This window comes from Aethalodelphis obliquidens, unplaced genomic scaffold, assembly GCF_003676395.1.
Source record: "Aethalodelphis obliquidens isolate GAN/ISIS:26980383/991018 unplaced genomic scaffold, ASM367639v1 scaffold8, whole genome shotgun sequence".
NCBI classification, from domain to species: domain Eukaryota; kingdom Metazoa; phylum Chordata; class Mammalia; order Artiodactyla; family Delphinidae; genus Aethalodelphis; species Aethalodelphis obliquidens.
The window spans coordinates 6,276,331-6,295,033 of record NW_020837952.1 but is presented as its reverse complement, the minus strand read 5'-3'; the positions used below and the strand labels follow the sequence as shown (position 1 = coordinate 6,295,033).

Here is an 18,703-nt window from a genome sequence, read left to right as displayed (position 1 = left end):
CACAAATACCACCTCTCCCTCCAATCTCATCAATTGTCTGCCCAGAGGTCCACAGACCACCACCCCCTTCCATGTTAGGATGGCCTAAAAAAATTAGCTAGGAACAGATTTGGTGAGCTCTCTAGTGGCCTGGGAACAGGAGTGATTAAACAGCAATAAAGGGCCTATTTTCCAAATTGGGTTATCTCACTATTCAAGAAAATATTAATGAGAATAAGGAGGTACCAGGATGCAAGGGAGGGTGTGTTTCTGATTCAATAAAACATTACTGGGTTGCCTTCCAAATTTCTAGTAACAGACAGAGAAGTAGCAAAAAAAAAAAAAAAAGCAACACTCCAATACACTTTTTTTTTCTCCTTTTTTACTTACATTAAATACATTGGTAAATCAGCAGTCGCATTCTGTTACCACGATTGTTATGTTGGGAGAGGAAGAAAGGGGAAAAAAGGCAAATGCTTTCTTAGAAGCAAAAAAAAAAAAATCAGAAGAAAAAAATGAAGAGCTGGGAAATAAAAACTAAGATTCCCTAAGCCCAACAGAGCTCAAAGGAAAGCAGAAGAGCTAATAGGAAGTAGAAGGAAGGCAGCAGATAGGCCCAGAAGCTAAGGCCAATCCTGTTCCTAAGGGGAGGGGAGACGAAGCCTGGAGAAATGGTTTCCCAGCCCCAAGGCAACGAAACATCTTCACTACTGCTCCATGGGGAAAACTACACAGAGAAAGAACTTCATTTCTAAGAAACTTAAGAGAGCCATCGTAGTTCTTCCACTTGTAAGGATGCACTGGCTGCTCTAGGGGGCTAGTGGGTGCTGGGGAAAGGAGGGGAAAATGTGTATGTGTTTCAGGGCCATGGGAACTAAGGCTGCCCCTGGTAAAGGAAGGGAATTTAGGTGTAAGTGGAAGAACCTAAGCTGGGTCTTTCAGAATCTCAGCTTCATGGATTTCTCAGCTTCTCTGGGACAGAAGGCAGCTGCAAGCCAAAAGGGCAGAAAGGTTCCAATCCTAGGTCACTATGGCCTCTCCTCTCTTATTCCCCCCAAACTCCTCAAAACCCTGGGCTAGAACAAGAAGGATTTAGAGTTCTCTCTTGCCTTGATGGCTTCCCAAACACATCTTAAAATACCTGATGAGGGATGTGAAGAGAGACTAGAGATTTAGAAAGGACCAACAAACTCTGTTGATGTGAGACAGCTGTGAGGGACCTTCAGTGCCAGTCGTTCCCTGTCCACAGGAACAGGTATTATATTAGGGGGCCACAAGTAGGCCTCTGTGGTACTACCCCCCCTAGTGGTACGTGGATTAAACCACTGGTTGCATGGGGGATGGGTTTGGGGGGTAAGCATGGAGGGACCAAACTGAAGATACTAACAAAGGAGAAAAGAAATAGGGCCTGATGGGAGGTGGGGAACAGAACAGACTGTACAGTGGGAATAAAGATCATACCTATTTACAGGGAAGTAGAAAAGACATGGTAATGGGTGGATCAAATTGAATGGGAACCCTGGGAAAGGACAGAAAACTCCTCCCTCTTGCTGACTCCTCTTCACTCCCCTACAACGGCCTATGCTATCCTGAGACTGCTCTCCAGTTGCTCAGTTAATTCCTCAGGAAAGGTAAACCTATACCCAAGAGTTAGGCTGGCAAGAATACAGGTGAAGTAAGAATCAGAGTTGGAGGAAGCTAGCAGTGGAGACTGGGCTTGAGTAGCTGCCACCGGTACTGTTCTCTACAGCCCCTCCCCTAACCTCATATACACCTCGGATTCCACTTAATTAAAAAGTTAAGAGGGCAGGTAAATCAATCAAAACCCCCATAAAACAAGTATCACAACTGAACTACCATCAATTAAAGTGCAAACTGCAGGGGGATATCGTGGCTGGGGCTGAGGCCATCTGAAGGCCAGAGAGAAAAAAATGCATATGTGTAAGTCAGAGGATGGGTGTCAGAAACTGGTCCCTCCTCCATTTGATCACAGCAGAGCCAAAGATGCAGGCAACCAGTGAAGATTCTTTGGAGGACTCTGGGGTCCAGAATCTCCCCCACTATGGGGAAGAAGCTACCTAAGAGGCTGGGTGAGGGGAAAGTAAGCCTTAGAAGAGTTCCTGAGCCACAGATGACACTGCATCTCCACCTCTTCCACCTCTGCCCAGTTAGCTAACAAGACTCCAACCTGGTGCCTGAGAGCTTGCCTTCACATTCTCACCTCTACCTAGAAACACCCTCCACAAGGCCAACTCAGTGTTTTCAAATATGAGAAACTCCAACCAAATAAAAACAAAAAGGAAATGTTTCCTTACTCCCCCTTGCTCTGAGCCTTACTTTCCCCCAGGGTCCTTAATGTGACTGAACTGGAAACCTCCTTCCTCACTTCCTGGGTTCACTACCTTCTCCATCCTGGGGAGAGGAAGAAAAGGGAATCAAGAAGAGAGACTGACCAAAAGCAGAAGGGGAAGGGGCAGGAGACAAAAAAAGAGTTTTCTGAAAAAATGGGGAGGAGGAGGAAAGATAATTAGGTCACTGTCTTGCACCTATAATACAAAGTGAAGAAAGTTTGTTTTGGAAGGTAAGTCCTGGGGGATCTGACCCCCAAGCCCCAGAGCAGGGGTAGGAGGCCAGTGGCAACAGCTGCCTGGTGTTGTTGCTGAAGCGTTAAAAAGTGCCATGACGGAGCTGTCAAGAGGCAGCCCTTGGGAGCCAGGGCCCAGTGTGCTGTTACCGTAGGGGCTGTGTGCTGAGCGGTGGGGATGGAGGTTATTTCTGAGCTCTCGTGCTAGCTCCATACTTGTTTGCCGCTAGCCACCCCATCAGTTGCTACAACACTGGCTCTTGTTCTGCTGGGACTGCTCATGGAGATCCACACCCCGGCTTCGGCCTGCTGCACCCCCCAGATTCTGGGGTTCACTCTTTGGCAACTTCTTAGCTAGAGATAAAAACAGAAGGGAACAAAGTATGGTAGATTTTACTCATCCCCCCAGAAAAAGACTATTGGGGGAAAGTGGAAATGCGAGAAACTAAAAGAATGCTCCGAAGAGGGGAGGGTTCATTGTAAACTACATTGAAGATGAAGGGGCTCAAACTGCAGCCAAAGGATGGAGGTCACAATGGAAAGTTAAGGTATTTCCACACCTGAAGTTTTCATAAGAGGAGACGCTCCCATTTATCCTTATGACTTGGGTTAGTCATCTTGCCTAGAGGCAAGGGAAAACACACAGGAAGACCTTAGGCTGCTCTGACCTTACCTATTGCCAGGAAGAGATCGTTCACGTTCATAGCTGTCTTGGCTGAAGTCTCCATAAACAATAAGCTGTTGTCATCTGCATACGCCTGGGCCTCCTGCAAGGGGTGGGGTGTACTGGTACTCAGACTGTAGGGCAGGAACAAGTACTGCCTTTCCACTCCCACGTAGCACCAGAGCTAGACAATATCCTAGGTTCCCTCCCCTTAACTGCCCCTCTGAGCCAGCTGGCCCTGGACCCATATTTTGGAGATGACTCCCTCAAGGGATAACCCATGGTCTAAAGCACTTAATCCAACAAATAGATGTCAGGAATCTTAATTACTGGGGAGGAGGTTAAGTTGGTTGGGGGCTTTTGGATTCTGACACTTGAGTATCCCTTACCTCAAATTCAACTGCTCCCTCCTTCCTCTTTTCATACTGGTACCCCCACAGCTGGTACTGGTACTTCCCTACCCCTCTGCTCTGGAATTTTCTTCTGACTCCTCTAAAATCTCCTGGCTGGCATTAGGGTCACAGTGTTGCTGTATTTAACTTGGTGCAGAACTGGGGAATGAGATGATGAATGTCCTGAGATGAGATTTTCAGAAAGGGCAGGTTTGGTAAAAAGAGGTCCCAAGCACAGAGGGAGTGTGTCAGAGAGGGACTCTGTGGCCACCTTACTTCGTACTCCACCATGCGCTTGTTGGCCAGGTCAGCTTTGTTCCCCGCCAGGGCAATAACGATGCTAGGACTGGCCTGTCGCTGTAGTTCCTTTACCCATGTCTTTGCTCGGGCGAAGGTTTCCTAGGAAAACACAAGGATGAGAATGAGTAGGCTGGCTCATTCAGCCTACTGACTGCCAATCCAGGCCCATCAACTTCAAAGCCCAGTCTCAAAACTCACCTCTTCTAAGCAGCCTTCACTCATTGAAACCACCTGTCTCTGGTAATTCATTACCTGTCTTCTCAGCACTTGGAAGCATAATCTGTATTCTTATTTTGCTATTTCAAGAACAAGTTTTCTCTCCCCCACCTATTTTAATTCCTATAAATAAAAGCAAGGACAATCTTCTCGGCCCACTTACCTGATTAGTAATGTCATAAACGACAATTGCAGCTTGGGCACCTCTGTAGTACATGGGGGCCAAGCTATGGTATCGCTCCTGCCCAGCTGTGTCCCAGATCTCAAACTTGACTGTTGTGTCATCTAAACAAACCGACTGGGTGAGGAAGGCCGCTACGAATAAGAGAACAGAGAAGTTGTTGTAAGTGGGAGGATGCATGGGAACATCCCACCCTCCTTCAAAATATCTCTACTTTGGGTCTAAGACAAGTCACCACCCAGGCCATTCAGCTACAGGGAAGGTTTAGCATTCTCCTCCTTACACACAAGAAAGGTTTAGCATTTTCCTTCAGATCTTGGAACCAGAATTAAGCCTGCTCTTGGCTAAGTCCTCCCTGCCAGAAGTTTCTCTAGCTAAGGAATGGGGGAACATCATAAACTCTGAGGGACAGAAAGAACTGGCACTTATACCAGAGTCATCCCTCTTCTAACCAAAATAGAGGAGTAAGAGATAATGACGGAGATAATAAGCTTCAGATAAAAGTCACATCAAGAACTGATTAGAGGGCTTCCCTGGTGGCGCAGTGGTTGAGGGTCCGCCTGCCGATGCAGGGGACACAGGTTCGTGCCCCAGTCTGGGAAGATCCCATATGCCGCGGAGCGGCTGGGCCCGTGAGCCATGGCCGCTGAGCCTGCGCGTCCAGAGCCTGTGCTCTGCAACGGAAGAGGCCACAACAGTGAGAGGCCCGCGTACCGAAGAAAAAAAAAAAAGAACTGATTAGACAGGGACTTCCCAGGTGGCACAGTGGTTAAGAATCCGCCTGCCAATGCAGGGGACACGGGTTCAAGCCCTGGTCCGGGAAGATCTCACATGCCGCGGAGCAACTAAGCCCATGTGCCACAACTACTGAGCCCACACTTTAGAGCCTGTGAGCCACAACTGAGCCTGCCTGCCACAACTACTGAAGCTCACGCGCCTAGAGCCCGTGCTCTGCAACAAGCAAAGCCACTGCAATGAGAAGCCCGCGCACCACAACAAAGAGTAGCCCCCGCTCGCCGCAACTAGAGAAAGCCTGCACGCAGGAACGAAGACCCAACACAGCCAAAAATAAATAAATAAAATAATTAAAAAAAAAACTGATTAGACGATTTTAAAGCCTGTTGTGAGGTCCCACCATTATCAGTATTATTTGGCTGTTACTTTTCATATTACCTCTGCTGGTCAAAGAACACATTTCCAAGGTGACTTGGAAATAAGTCACCCCCCCAATAAAAGTGGGGAAGGAGTTAACATGGGAGTTCTCATAAAAGACCCTTTATTGAATTACCACCCTATTTTGGGGTAGTGGCAAAGAGAAGGTAGCAAAGGTGGGAAAAGCAGATTCCTTTACGTTTTGTATTTAGTTCTAACCTCTATTTTACCAGATATGTGCATCAGGATCAGCTAAGGAGCTTTTCCAAACATACATGTCTACACTGCCACCAACCTCACTCTACCTCCAATACTAATCAGTAGATCTAGGGTAGGGCCCAAGCATGCATAGGATGAAAATGCTCCCTAGGTGATTCTGATGTACATCTCTGATTATGAGCCACTGCCCCAAACCAACCCTGCTCAAGATGACACTCAACTGAACTTCACTGGCATTAAGATGAGAGTGGGAGGAGGAAAACAGATAAAAAAATTAGTGGTTTTCTTGCTGCTCAAAGGCCAACCTTTCTAACTTTCTTCTAGGAAGTAAGAGGATGAACATGGACTTGCTTTTGGGCATTATGGCAATTTTTTTTGTTTCTTAAAGGATTTCCATTCCAGGGAGCTAAGAGGGCCAGCTCCACAAACAGATCCCTAGATCTCCCTTCAAAAGCCCTTCTAAGCATTGAAACTCTTCTCTCCCTGAAGTACTCACCTCCAATGGTGCTCTCCTGGTACTCGTGGAACTGCCCTTTGACAAAACGTAATACCAGGCTAGACTTCCCCACTGCAGATTCACCCAGCAGGACCAATTTGAATTGGCATATTTTGCTGGCCTGGGGCTGCCCATTGGGCCTGGCTGTGCTTCTGCTAGTCATGGCTAGATTATCAGAATGGGAAAGGGTAGAGGGAGGGGGATGCCACAGAGCGGCAGAGGGGGGAGGGGGGAGGGGAGGGGACTTCCAGGCTTCAACAGTCCTGCAAGAAAAAAAGGAGGTAAAATTAAACACAGGGCCATTACAGCTGCAATCACTTTTTAGAAAAAGGACAGAATCTCTTCATTTCTTTGCTCCTATGAGGACTTAACTCTTACAATCACCCACCATTAAAAGGTTACACCACTGAGAGGGTCCCAGGCACCTGACACTCACTGGTAAGACTGGGGAACAGTAAAATAAGAATTGCATCTAAAGTAGAGTGTGCTGAAATGGAGAGACTGAAAACCATGTGAGAGTAGTTTTTAATCTCCCAATCATTCCCCACCAGGTCTTCAAAGAACAGCATATTGATCAACTTTTAGTTGGCTTGAAGAGCACCAGATCCACCCAAAAGTATCCTAGATCCCTCCTATCTCCTTGGTGTCCTGGTGCTGTCCTTTTTTTATCCCCTCTTTTTTCTAGCTTTCAAAATGAGAAATTCACTCTAGGGGTATGGGATAAGAGTCACCCATCCTAAGAGTAGAGGGATAGCTTCTGGTTCTATATCCTTCTTACACGACCATTTCTGAAAATTGACATTTCTGAAAATATAACCAGGGTCCAATGATCAGAAAATCCATCCTTTCTCATTTCTGATCAAAGGTAATAGAGAGGGCCTCCCTGGTGGCGCAGTGGTTGAGAGTCTGCCTGCTGATGCAGGGGATGCGGGTTCGTGCCCTGGTCCAGGAAGATCCCACATGCCGCGGAGCGGCTAGGCCCGTAAGCCATGGCCGCTGAGCCTGTGCGTCCGGAGCCTGTGCTCCGCAACGGGAGTGGCCACAAGAGTGAGAGGCCCGCGTACCGCAAAAAAAAAAAAAAAAAAGGTAATAGAGAAACAGACCACATTGAGTATTAATTCTTTCACTTTTCTTCTGCCACCTCTCCAAGTCTGAAAATCTATCAAGTCTGAGTCAGTAGGCCTGACTTACTCTCAACTTGCAGCTGTCTTCCTGGTGCCTAGGGATTAGATTACCCTCCACACTGAAAGGGCCTAACAGCTGTAGCCCTCCAAGTTAGAGGCAGAGAAAGAAGGTGTACCTTCTAAACACATGCGGGAATCTCCGGTAGATGGTATAGGGGATAAGTCTTCAAGCAATAAATACTTGATGAAAGAATAAAACTGAACCACCTTCTCTACCTTCCAAGCGGCTAGGAAAGCTGGTGGTGGAGGAGGAGACAGAGAGAGAGAGAAAGTTGGGACTTTGAGTGTCCAATCATCCAAACCTGAATATATTTCATCATCCTGACTCTGGCGGGAAAGGAACTGTGAGATTCAAAGAAGTGTTAGCATGATCACAGCATGTAAACCTATCCCCAAAACCTAAGCGTTGCTTGGATTATACTTTGCTTGTTCAAATTAATCTTTCCCTTCTCCAAGGTTGATTCTAGTGACTCCATAAACATCATACTCTGTGACATATATGGGGAAACATTATTTTTTCACTATAGCAAATTGCTTTGGGATCAAATCAGGGCTAAAAATATCTGCAATCCTAGTAAAGACAGAAAAACCATACAGGAGGAGGTGTAGAGGAACAAAGGCTGTGGAGTCCAATTCACTGGATTTATTTTATAGTTCTGATTACTAGCTTTAAATCTTTGGACAATTTACTAAATCTACCTGTGCATTTGTTTCCTCATCTGTAAAATGGGATAATAGCCTATGAGTACCTAATTCATAAGGTTGTTGTGAGGATTAAATGAGATAATACAGACAAAGAACTCAAATATTTGACAAAAAGTGCTATATCAATGAATATAAAGGTACTAATCATTACTAATATGATATCAAGAAAATTTCTCTGATGAGCCTTACCTTCCACCTTTTTTAAAAAAATTTATTTATTTAATTTATGTATTATTCTTGGCTGTGTTGGACCCTCGGTGCTGTGTGCGGGCCTTCTCTAGTTGCAGCAAGCGGGGCTTCTCTTGTTGTGGAGCACGGGGTCCAGGTGTGCAGGCTTCAGTAGTTGTGGCACGCGTGCTCAGCAGTTGTGGTGCACAGGCTTAGCTGCTGCGAGGCATGTGGGATCTTCCCGGACCAGGGCTCGAACCCGTGTCCCCTGCATTGGCAGGCGGATTCCCAACCACTGTGCCACCAGGGAAGCCCTCACCTTTATAAAATGGAAAAAATACCTACCTCATAGAGTAGCCCTGAGGATTAAGTGACACATTTGTGTAACATAGTATTAACGAATAGTAAGACAGGTATTGTTGGGCTTCCCTGGTGGCGCAGTGGTTGAGAATCCGCCTGCCAATGCAGTGGACACAGGTTCGAGCCCTGGTCTGGGAAGATCCCACATGCCACGGAGCAGCTAGGCCCGTGAGCCACAACTACTGAGCCTGTGCGTCTGGAGCCTGTGCTCCCAACAAGAGAGGCCGCAATAGTGAGAGGCCCACGCACCGCGATGAAGAGTGGCCCCCGCTTGCCGCAACTAGAGAAAGCCCTTGCACAGAAACGAAGACCCAACACAGCCAAAAATAAATAAATAAATTTTAAAAAAGAAAATAAAAAATGAAAAAAAGAAACTGCCAAAGTGTTTAAAAAACAAAAAGACAGCTATTGTTATTTAATGACCCTGATTCACAGAAAAGATCAATTTAATATATTAAAGGATATCTCAATATTAGTTGTTATCAATATATGCCTAATGAGCAGCCATGATATGAAAGAGGTAGAGAAAAAAACAGAAAAAAAAAGTGTAAAGAGGAAGTTAACGGAGAAATGAGATTGAAATGAGAACACAGACAAATCCCAAAGTAGACCAGATTAAGACAGAGGACTGTAAGAAATTACTCTGACCCTACTGGGTATTTTGTAGTCCCCTAGGCCAAGGAGTCCCAAGAATCCAGATATACATGTGCCACTTTGTGATGAAGTTTTCACTGGTCTGTGATGAAATGATTAAATAAAAATGATATATTGGGGACCTCCCTGGTGGTCCAGTGGCTAAGACTCCGAGCTCCCAATGCAGGGGGCCCGGGTTTGATCCCCGACCAGGGAACTAGATCCCGTGTGCCACAACTAAGACCTGATGCAGCCAAATAAATAAATAAATAAATAAATAAGTTGGGCTTCCCTGGTGGCGCAGTGGTTGAGAGTCCACCTGCCGATGCAGGGGACATGGGTTCGTGCCCCGGTCCGGGAGGATCCCACATGCCGCAGAGCGGCTGGTCCCGTGGGCCATGGCTGCTGAGCCCGTGCATCTGGAGCCTGTGCTCCGCAACGGGAGAGGCCACAACAGTGAGAAGCCCGCGTACCGCAAAAAAAAAAAAAAAAAAAAAAAGATATAGCAAGTTCTTCATAAAGCTAAATTTATTCATTTTAGGAGTTTCCTTTATAACAAGATTTCTAACTTACATTTTTTGTATCAGTTTTCCCTCAAAGGTAAATATGTATTTTTTGCATGGATAAACCTCTAAGACCTATTGTTAAAAGTTAAAAAAAAAAGTTGGAGAACAAAACATGTGGTTGATCCTGTTTCTATAAAACAAAGCAACATTCTGCAGAGAAAAAGGTACGGAAAGATACACACTGATCTGTTAACACTGGTTATCTCCCTCTAAGGGGAGTGGGATTGAGGAAAACGGTATGTGAAGGACTTAGGTGTTTTCATTCCACATAATTCTTTCTTTTTTTAACAGGAAATATATATTTTTAAAGTTTCCTACATAACTTTTAAAAAAATTGCTTTTTTTAAAAAAAATTACAAATAATGGTGTTGATAGGCAGTAGTAAGCTTTCTAAATATACTTATGTGGAAAAATAGAAACCCCCAAATTTAAATTAATTGGTCCATTAAATCCAAAATTCTGGGAACCAGTACTGCAAAAATCAGTATTAATTAGCTTCTTAACCACTAGTCACAGTTCTTTAGCTCTTTTCATCCTCAAACCTTTAGAGCAGTGTTTCTCAAACTGTGGGCTGTAAGCCAATAGTGACCTTGAAATCACTTGCTGGATCATGATCAGTATATTGAAAAAAAGAAAAAATAAATAGAAAAAAATCAAGTGGATTGCAAATAATAAGCATGAGAATAATTTTGTGAAAATGTTTCACTTGTGGGTGTATGTACATACACTGAATTATGATGTAAAAAAAATTTTTTTTTTAATGAGCCACAATCAAAAAAAGTTTAAAAAACACTGCTTTGGAGAGGCCTGAAACTGAAAGATGGGTTAGTAGGAAGTCTAGTCTCTGGCCAGCCTAAAAAAGCACTTCCAGGTGAAATTAAGATGAGGGTTTAATATAGCTCTCCAGGGGTCAGAGGTTCTCCAACCTGCTACTAAAGTTATAGAGCAATTATGAAAATGGAAAGTTAAAGTCGACAGAGGCAGTCCTGCACAGTGGTAAGGGCTCTGGAATCAGGCAAGCCTGAGTTTTATTCTCTGCTTTGCCAATTAACCCACTGTGATTTAGGCCACTCACTCCCTTTGCCTTTCTAAGCTTCAGTTTCCTTACCTATGAGGATCCGGGGATGGGGTAGGGAGTATAATAGGTGAAAGTAGTAAAAGGCAGAATTTGAATTCAATTCCAAAGTTCTGGGTACATTTAAGAAATGTGTTTCTCTTAGGGTTTCTCAGCATCTGCAAGAATTATTTTTAAAAACACATTTATGGGGCTTCCCTGATGGCGCAGTGGTTGAGAGTCCGCCTGCTGATGCAGGGGACACGGGTTCGTGCCCCGGTCCGGGAAGATCCCACATGCCGCGGAGCGGCTGGGCCCATGAGCCATGGCCGCTGAGCCTGCGCGTCCGGAGCCTGTGCTCCGCAACGGGAGAGGCCGCAACAGTGAGAGGCCCGCGTACTGCAAAAAACAAACAAACAAAAAAGACAAAAAAACACATTTACGTAGTACTTCATATACATTGTTTCATAGGAAAAGAGGATAGGCCATCATAACTCTACACTTTACAACAGAAAACAGATTACACAATAAGAAAAAAACCTCTACAGATCATAAGCTGATCAAGTTTCCTTTAGGTTGACACACATACACTATACTCTTAAAAAACAACAGAAAAAAAGTTACTAGATTCTTCAACTTACTCCCTCACATTTCAAAGCATGTGATCCAAAGAGCAGAACACTAAGTTAGAGTGGACTGAATTCTCATCGGCAGACACGTCTCTCTAGGCCTGGGAAAACAGTAGGGAGTTGGAGAAGTGTGAAGATAGGAAACAGTTGGGAATTCCCTGACGGTCCAGTGGTTAGGACTCTGTGCTTCCACTGCCGCAGCCCGGGTTCAACCTGCAAGCTGTGCAGCACGGCCAGAAAAAAAAAAAAAAAGAGGAAACAGTCACAGACACACGGATTGGTCACTAACCCCCACAGATAAGTCAACCCAGAGCCAATCGGCAAACTCTATTGAACTGTCAGAGATTAGTAACTATGGGGTTAGAAAAAACTATCTCCCATTCCAATGTTTCAGCTCAAGAATATGTCCTACCCTCTCTGTTCACAGTAATTGATGGGCTGCCCATCTCTGTGCCTTGATCTTTAATCCCAACATGTTAATAAGGGTATCATGTTTCTTACGCAATAGCTAGACTCTCAAAAGATCAGGGGTACAGAAATGGAATAATACATATAAGATTCAATTGATTTCTCCCCTATTCTAGCAGTGATTTTTTTGCTAACAGTTGACAGTGGGCAAATGATCCATCCAAAGGCAAAAAATAAATCACAGCCAACCAGTCAAGTGGTGCGATGATTATTACCTTCAAACCTGAGGCAAAAAAAGAGAGGTTTTTCTTCCCTTCAACACTTTCAGTTCAGATGAGAAGAAATGACAACTTCCCTCAGAAGTGCAGCCCCACAAGAATGGCTTATCAAATGACCATTAACTGGGCTTCCCTGGTGGTGCAGTGGTTAAGAATCCGCCTGCCAATGCAGGGGACACGGATTCAAGACCTGGCCGGGGAAGATCCCACATGCCGCGGAGCAACTAAGCCCGTGAGCCACAACTACTGAGCCTGCGCTGAGCCCACGTGCTGCAACTACCAAAGCCCATGAGCCTAGAGCCCGTGCTCCGCAACAAGAGAAGCCACTGCAATGAGAAGCCCACGAGCCACAAGAGGAGCCCCCGCTCACCGCAACTACAGAAAGCCGGCGTGCAGCAACGAAGACTCAACGCAGCCAAAAATAAATAAATAAATTTATATTAAAAAAATGACCATTAAGGAGGATTAAGGCATGACGTCATCAGTCTATTGGGGAAGGGAGAGGTGGAGGATGAGGGGCAAGTTCTTTAGTGTGAGCAGCTCTCCCAGCAGCACAGGGAAATATGAATAGGAAAGGTTTCTTAGGGAGTTCCCTGGCAGCCCAGTGGTTAAGACTCTGAGCTTCCACTGCAGGGGGCACGGGTTCAATCACTGGTTGGGGAACTAAGATCCCGCAAGCTGTGACCAAGAAAAAGGAAAGGTTTCTTAGCCTGCCGAAACCTGAGGAATGGAGTCTACCTAGGGCAAGACTCCATTCCTCAGATTCCTTCCCACTTGGTAGCTTTGGGTTCCTATGCCAACTACATATGAAGCCTCCAGAAGTCTGTCATCTACCAATAGAGACTGAGTTCAAGGCACAGAGCCACTGGAGTCTAGCCCCCTCCCAAATGTTAGCCCTGAAGTTCAGTTTGCCAGATAAGAGGCAGTTTAGAGGTCATCTAGTCCAGTCTATATTTTACAGAGAGGAAACTGAGGCAAATAAAATGAACCAGCTTGCCAGGTGTTATCACACAGCCAGTTTTCACACAACTGCTTAGTAGCAAGTCTCCTTCTAGCACATACTCTCAGCCAGGTACTCCTGCTCCTGTTATACCACTATACCTCTTCAGGAAGCAGGAGATGCTGAACTCTGAACTGAAATCCAAAGAAGGCACCAGGACAGGAACACGAGCTTAGATTGGATAGTTTCTGCTTCTATTCATTTTAGATAAGTACTTCCTTTGGGACTGAAAACAAGTTAGGAAGGCCCAGGCCTTTGCTGGGAACTGGAATCTACTCCCATATCCTTCTGACAGAAGGACTCACTCATTACTGTGCTTCTCTAAAAGGTCTTGACCAACTCCTGCCAGGACAGTTGAAACAGAAGCAATTCAATGGAAGGTGCTAGGAAAGCAATGGTAATTTCTGCAGAATTCAATGGGCTGTGGGATTAATGTGAGATTTACTGAGCTGGGAAGATAGAGCAGAAGCCAGTAAACACCTTCAACTCTCCAACTTTGTTTAGACCCCAAATTACCAAAACCTTAAACTGAATTCCACTACTTGGCTCATTGTGTTGATCCAATGTTAACCAATGAGTCACAGGCTTAAATGAGAGTCCTTCCACTTCACCCTCTCCCTTATATTTCCCCAACAGGCAAAAAAAGCATACTTATCTCTTATCAGCATGGTACTGCAAACTCCCTATTATTGACCTATGAAAGACTGGAATGCCTTTCCCCACTTTGTCTGCCTAGCAAACACCTAATGTGTCTTTTAAAGCCAAGCTCAAATGTCACCTTCTCTGTGAAACTGCATAATTACTCTCTCACCCCAGCAGAATTCATCACTGCTTCCTCTAGGATCCCACAGTATTAAAACTGTATTCTTGGGAATTCCCTGGCTGTCCAGTGGTTAGGACTCAGTGCTTTCACTGCCAGGGCCCGGGTTCAATCCCTGGTTGGGGAACTAAGATCCCACAAGCCGTGTGGCATGGGCAAAAAACAAAAACAATCAAACAAAAACCCTGTATTCTTATCACAGCATTTATTACATTATTTGACTTAATTGTTTGTGTCTGTCTGCTCTGCTAAACTATGAACTTCTCAAAAAGTGTGACTATTTTTTTTTTTTTTTTTTTTTTTAGTGTGACTATTTTTTATGTCATCTTGAATCTCCGGAGCAGAGCACAATGCCTGGTCCCTAGTAGCTGTTCATTAATTAAGGCCAAAGTAATCCTGCTTCCTTCCTCCATCTACTCCTCCCCTTCTGTGCCATCTAAATAGATTCTTACTCAGTTCCATTTGGGAATGTTTTTAACAGGCCAGTTCTCCCTCTTGCCTCTTTGTGATCTCCCCTGGATGGAGGGGCCTCTTGGGACCCAGCCCACAAGGTACTGTTGCAACTCACATGGGCTAACTGCTTTTCCTGTCACCGGTTACTATACCTCAGATGGCCTAATCACACCAAATATGCAGCCCTCCCACCGTAACACTGAGGCAACTGTGGCTAAAAACAAAGTTCTCTGAATCTTCAGTTGATGTTAAATGTTCAAAAAACTTCGGATCATTATCTCTATTAATTCCTGAACTTCAGAAACACAAGTTTAAAAAAAAAAAAATCATACTACCACTCTGACAAGGTACCCACTGCCCCTCAACAGAAACTACAACCTGGCCCAGAAATCTGCACACACTTTGCTCACCTAGGTGGCTCCTTATTCAGCTCAGTTACCATTGAGTCAGTGACTAAATCTTTCCTAAAACATTCTTGGGAAGTGGGAGTGTATTGTGTAGGGTTTCAAGGTATCCCTCCTCCAAGACGGCTGTTGTGTTTCCTTATTTTAAATTCAATGTCTCACACTTTGGTTACTTTCCAACCTGAAATGCCTTAGGATTAGGGAGCAGGCTATACACTTGCTTCTCCTACCCCACGTCTCCTCATAAGTCAAATTCGTATCAATGCGCACAAACAAGTAAACTATAAAAGAGCAATCCTTGCTCCTGGGCAAAGTAAGAGTTAGAAGGGATGAGGTATGACTTCAAGGGCAATGGGAAAGTCCTCTTCTCCAAATATATTTTTGTAACTCCAGATCTATGTTTGAAATTCTATATTGATGATTTCCACTCCTTAGCTCCCTCTTTAAGAAGCAAAAACTCTTGGAAGGATTAATACTTTAAGTGACTATTTGTTATTTACACCTTAATATGGAGCAATTCCAGATCAGTTTTTGAAAGAAGGCTTTGATTACAGGGAAGGTGGAAAAGACAAGAAGGGATGTATAGAAGAGGGACAGGATATCATCAGGATGTAGGAAATGGCAAAGCTTAGTGAGGATTTAAAAAACAAACACACACACACACATCTACACAACTTTCTCTAGGACTGGCTTTGCAGGAGAGAAAATAAAAGTTCCTGGGGGTACAATAATCAAGGTTTCTGAGGGCACTGTATAAAGGCTGGACACATCACAGGGCTTCTAAAGCCAGTAAGGACAAATTCAATTAATAAGGTGGTAAATAAAATGTCCCAGCTGTGCTGAGGTTTAGAGGAAAACCAGTTTCAAAGCCAGAGAAATCTGGAAGCTTCTCATATCATTATAGAAAGACAGACACAGGGGCCCCTTAGGAGAACCATCATCTTCTTCTGGGATAATGACGGGACAGTCGTATAACCTGAACATGCAGAGACCATGAACCAGAAGATAGAAGTCCCAAATTCCTCACATTAGCAGAGATGCCAATAATTCTCCCAAACAAAATCATTCACTTTAATGTTTCCTTCCTGCCCATAAAAGAGAAAGACGTTTTGGCCATCTATTTGGGCATTTCCTGGGATACCCAGTGCACAAGTGGGGTGTGTGCGTGTGTGTGCGCATGTGTGCGTAAGGATGTGAGTGATAACCCAGACTATAGCTCTCTGCTTGTCTGAATTTGATAAAAGCAAGACAAAATGAACTGGGAAAGGAGCATAATAAATAACAGAGTATGGTCCCAGAAGGGAAAACTGGAAAGAATGAGAAACCAGAGTTTGGTGGGAACATGAAAACAGAATTGCCTTTGGTGGCACATCCCCCAAAGTGAAGTAAGATTAGTCTCTACTGTCTCTTATCTCTGACCTTTCTGGATGAAATGAGTGAGGTATATGTGGGAGGATCTACACTTTTTACACTTCTATAAAACTTGAATATTTTAAAATACGTACTTATTACTTTTCTAATTAAGAAGAAATGTATTTATAAAATACAGTGGTATAAAAGGGAAAAAGGAGGAAGTATAATAAGGGAAAATCCAATAAGCTCCAATCTATGGGGGGGAACTAAGGAGGTCAGTAGACCGTTAAAAATATCTGGGAGGAGGGGATCCCTATGTCTTAGAAATCCATCTTCCTTTTCTCTACTCACCTCCTTCCCCAAGTGCCTCTCTGTTTGACCCAACTTTTTAATAGCTCAGAAACCCGGGCTCCTGAAGAAGTAGACAAAAAACAGGGGTGATGCCAACCTTCCGGAATGGAATTTCTCACTCTTCCCCAAATCCCTTCCTCAGTGATATCACCTCATATTTCCAGGCTTGGTTCCACATAACCATTACCTGCCTGTGAAATACCCAAGCCTAAGTGCCACAAAAGTTTCACCAACTATGGTCAGGAGATCTCTGGATGGCTGGGGATCCCTAAGCCCAGTTCCAATGCAGAAAATGAGTCACTGATTGCCCACGTCTAGGTGAGAGATATGGTCTCCAGTATAGACCACATTATTAAGTAGGAAAGACACGAACAAACATCCCCCAAATCTAACTTCTTAGCTTTTTCACAGGACATGAGAAACAGGAGGTTAGAAGAAATCCAGAGGCTGCAGCCTAAACCAGCTCGAGGCGAGGCCAAGGGAAAGTGCAGGGGCTGAGTCTGGAATAGCCAAGAGTCACAGAAAAAAAAAGTTACTTTTGTCTTCATTGGCTACCCTAGGAGTACCAAAAAACTTCAAGTTGCCACATCTCCACACTAATGGGAACAAAAGCGTGATTACTCGCGAGCCCCAGAGCCTCCAGCCCACCCTTCAGCATTCCCAGAAGCTCCCATTACTGATGGGAGGCCCTGCTTCCACTGCCCCGGCTACCTGAGTCTTCTAGATTAGAAAAGCTTTCTTCGCTTGTCTCAGTTCTCCCGCACTGAACCCAAATCCCTCTCAGCTCAACTTTGGGGCACCCTAGTTATTTTTATAAGTCACTTTCCCTGAAAACAATGCCTCTTACCCAGCTAAAAGCCCTTCCCTGGCCCTTGCAATGAGACCTCTCGAGAGAGCCCCAGCCCCGGTTCCCCTCCGGGCCCGGGCGCCGAGTCTGACCCCTCCTTACCTCCGGGAGAATGGACTTACCTCACCCGCCGCCCAGTCCCTTTCCCCCAGTTCCTCCCTCTTCGGCGCCGCTCAATGAGGCCTGCCCCTGCCCGCACACGAGCCCCGGCCTCCCGCGCCGGCCCCCATCCCGGCCGCCAACACCACCCGGCCGCCTCCCCGACTCACCAACTTCGGGCGCCCAGCCCGCCCGGCCCCCTCCTCAGCGCCCCCATTAGGCCTGCCGGGGCCCGGCCCCCTTCTCCTTTCTCTGGTGGGCCACTCTAACCCCTCGCAGAGGCCCAGACCCGCCTCTGCCCTCAGGCCGCACTCCTCTCCGGGACGCCTCCGCCCCTGCCCTTGCGGGCTCCATCAGCCCGGTACCTGGGGCTCCGTCTCCTCCGTCGGGCCCAAGCCTGTGTCGAACAGACAAACAGCTGCAGCTCAACCAAACCCTCCTGCCCCTCCTCCTCCTCCTCGCCCTGTGACGGGGGCCCCAGCCAATTGCACGATTACCCGCCTACCATCAAGGGTGGGCTCTGTGCGTGCTAATCCGCCAATCCTCTGGAGAAAGGCAGTGCTGTCACCGAGGCGTAAGAGCAGAGGACTGGACAGGCGGTGCCCCAGACCAATATAGAGAGGGAAACTTTGAAGATGGACGAGGTGAGGAGCCACTAAAGAGCGAGCTCCCCGAGATAGGGGGCGGTACCCTGTTGACAGGCGTATACTCTAACCAGTAGGCTCGCGACACCCTCATGACCCCGCCTTTTAACTCATAAACATCTAATCAGGTGAGCGATGGGGGCGGGTCAAAGTGAAACTTTAACCAGTACTGAGAAAATTCGGGACTTGAATGGCAGGCAAGGCGGGGTTGAAAGAGGCCTTAGGAAGGCCGCTACTGACCTTCGCCCCTCCCCTGGGATTTGGCGGGGCCTGCCTCTGGCGCCCCGCCTTCTATCACAAATTCGCGGGCGTGAAGGGAAATACCTCTCCTAGGGACCCGGAGCCTAGGAATTTAAGCGGCCCTCACGTCGGTGCTTCCTCCTTCTGGTGGGGCCCCAGAGCACAGGAATTTTAGGGATGGCCCGCGGCAGTCTGAGATGTTTTTTGGTGAGCTGAGACAATGGCACCTCCAAGAAGTGGTAGCTTGGGGAGGCTTTAGCCCCTTTATAATAATTTTTCATACAGACGATTGATGTATTCTAAATCGCATGTAAATGTGAATAA

The 18,703-nt window shown here is 45.8% G+C and overlaps 1 protein-coding gene across 2 annotated transcripts; it reads right to left on the bottom strand.

Moving 5' to 3' along the window:
• Positions 1-344: 344 nt before the first annotated feature.
• Positions 345-17,984, bottom strand: RAB5B (RAB5B, member RAS oncogene family). Of its 2 annotated transcripts, none has more exons than XM_027106608.1 (6): positions 17,861-17,984; positions 6,184-6,446; positions 4,299-4,450; positions 3,896-4,018; positions 3,237-3,330; positions 345-2,917 (listed from the first exon to the last, which is right to left on the bottom strand). In XM_027106608.1, exons 2-6 carry the CDS (start codon positions 6,344-6,346, stop codon positions 2,802-2,804), a joined length of 648 nt encoding a protein of 215 aa, XP_026962409.1. In that variant the 5' UTR covers positions 6,347-6,446; positions 17,861-17,984; the 3' UTR covers positions 345-2,801. The 2 variants fall into 2 exon arrangements, with proteins under 2 accessions (XP_026962409.1, XP_026962408.1); XM_027106607.1 differs by lacking the exon at positions 17,861-17,984 and adding an exon at positions 17,666-17,850.
• Between the last annotated feature and the right edge of the window lie 719 nt (positions 17,985-18,703).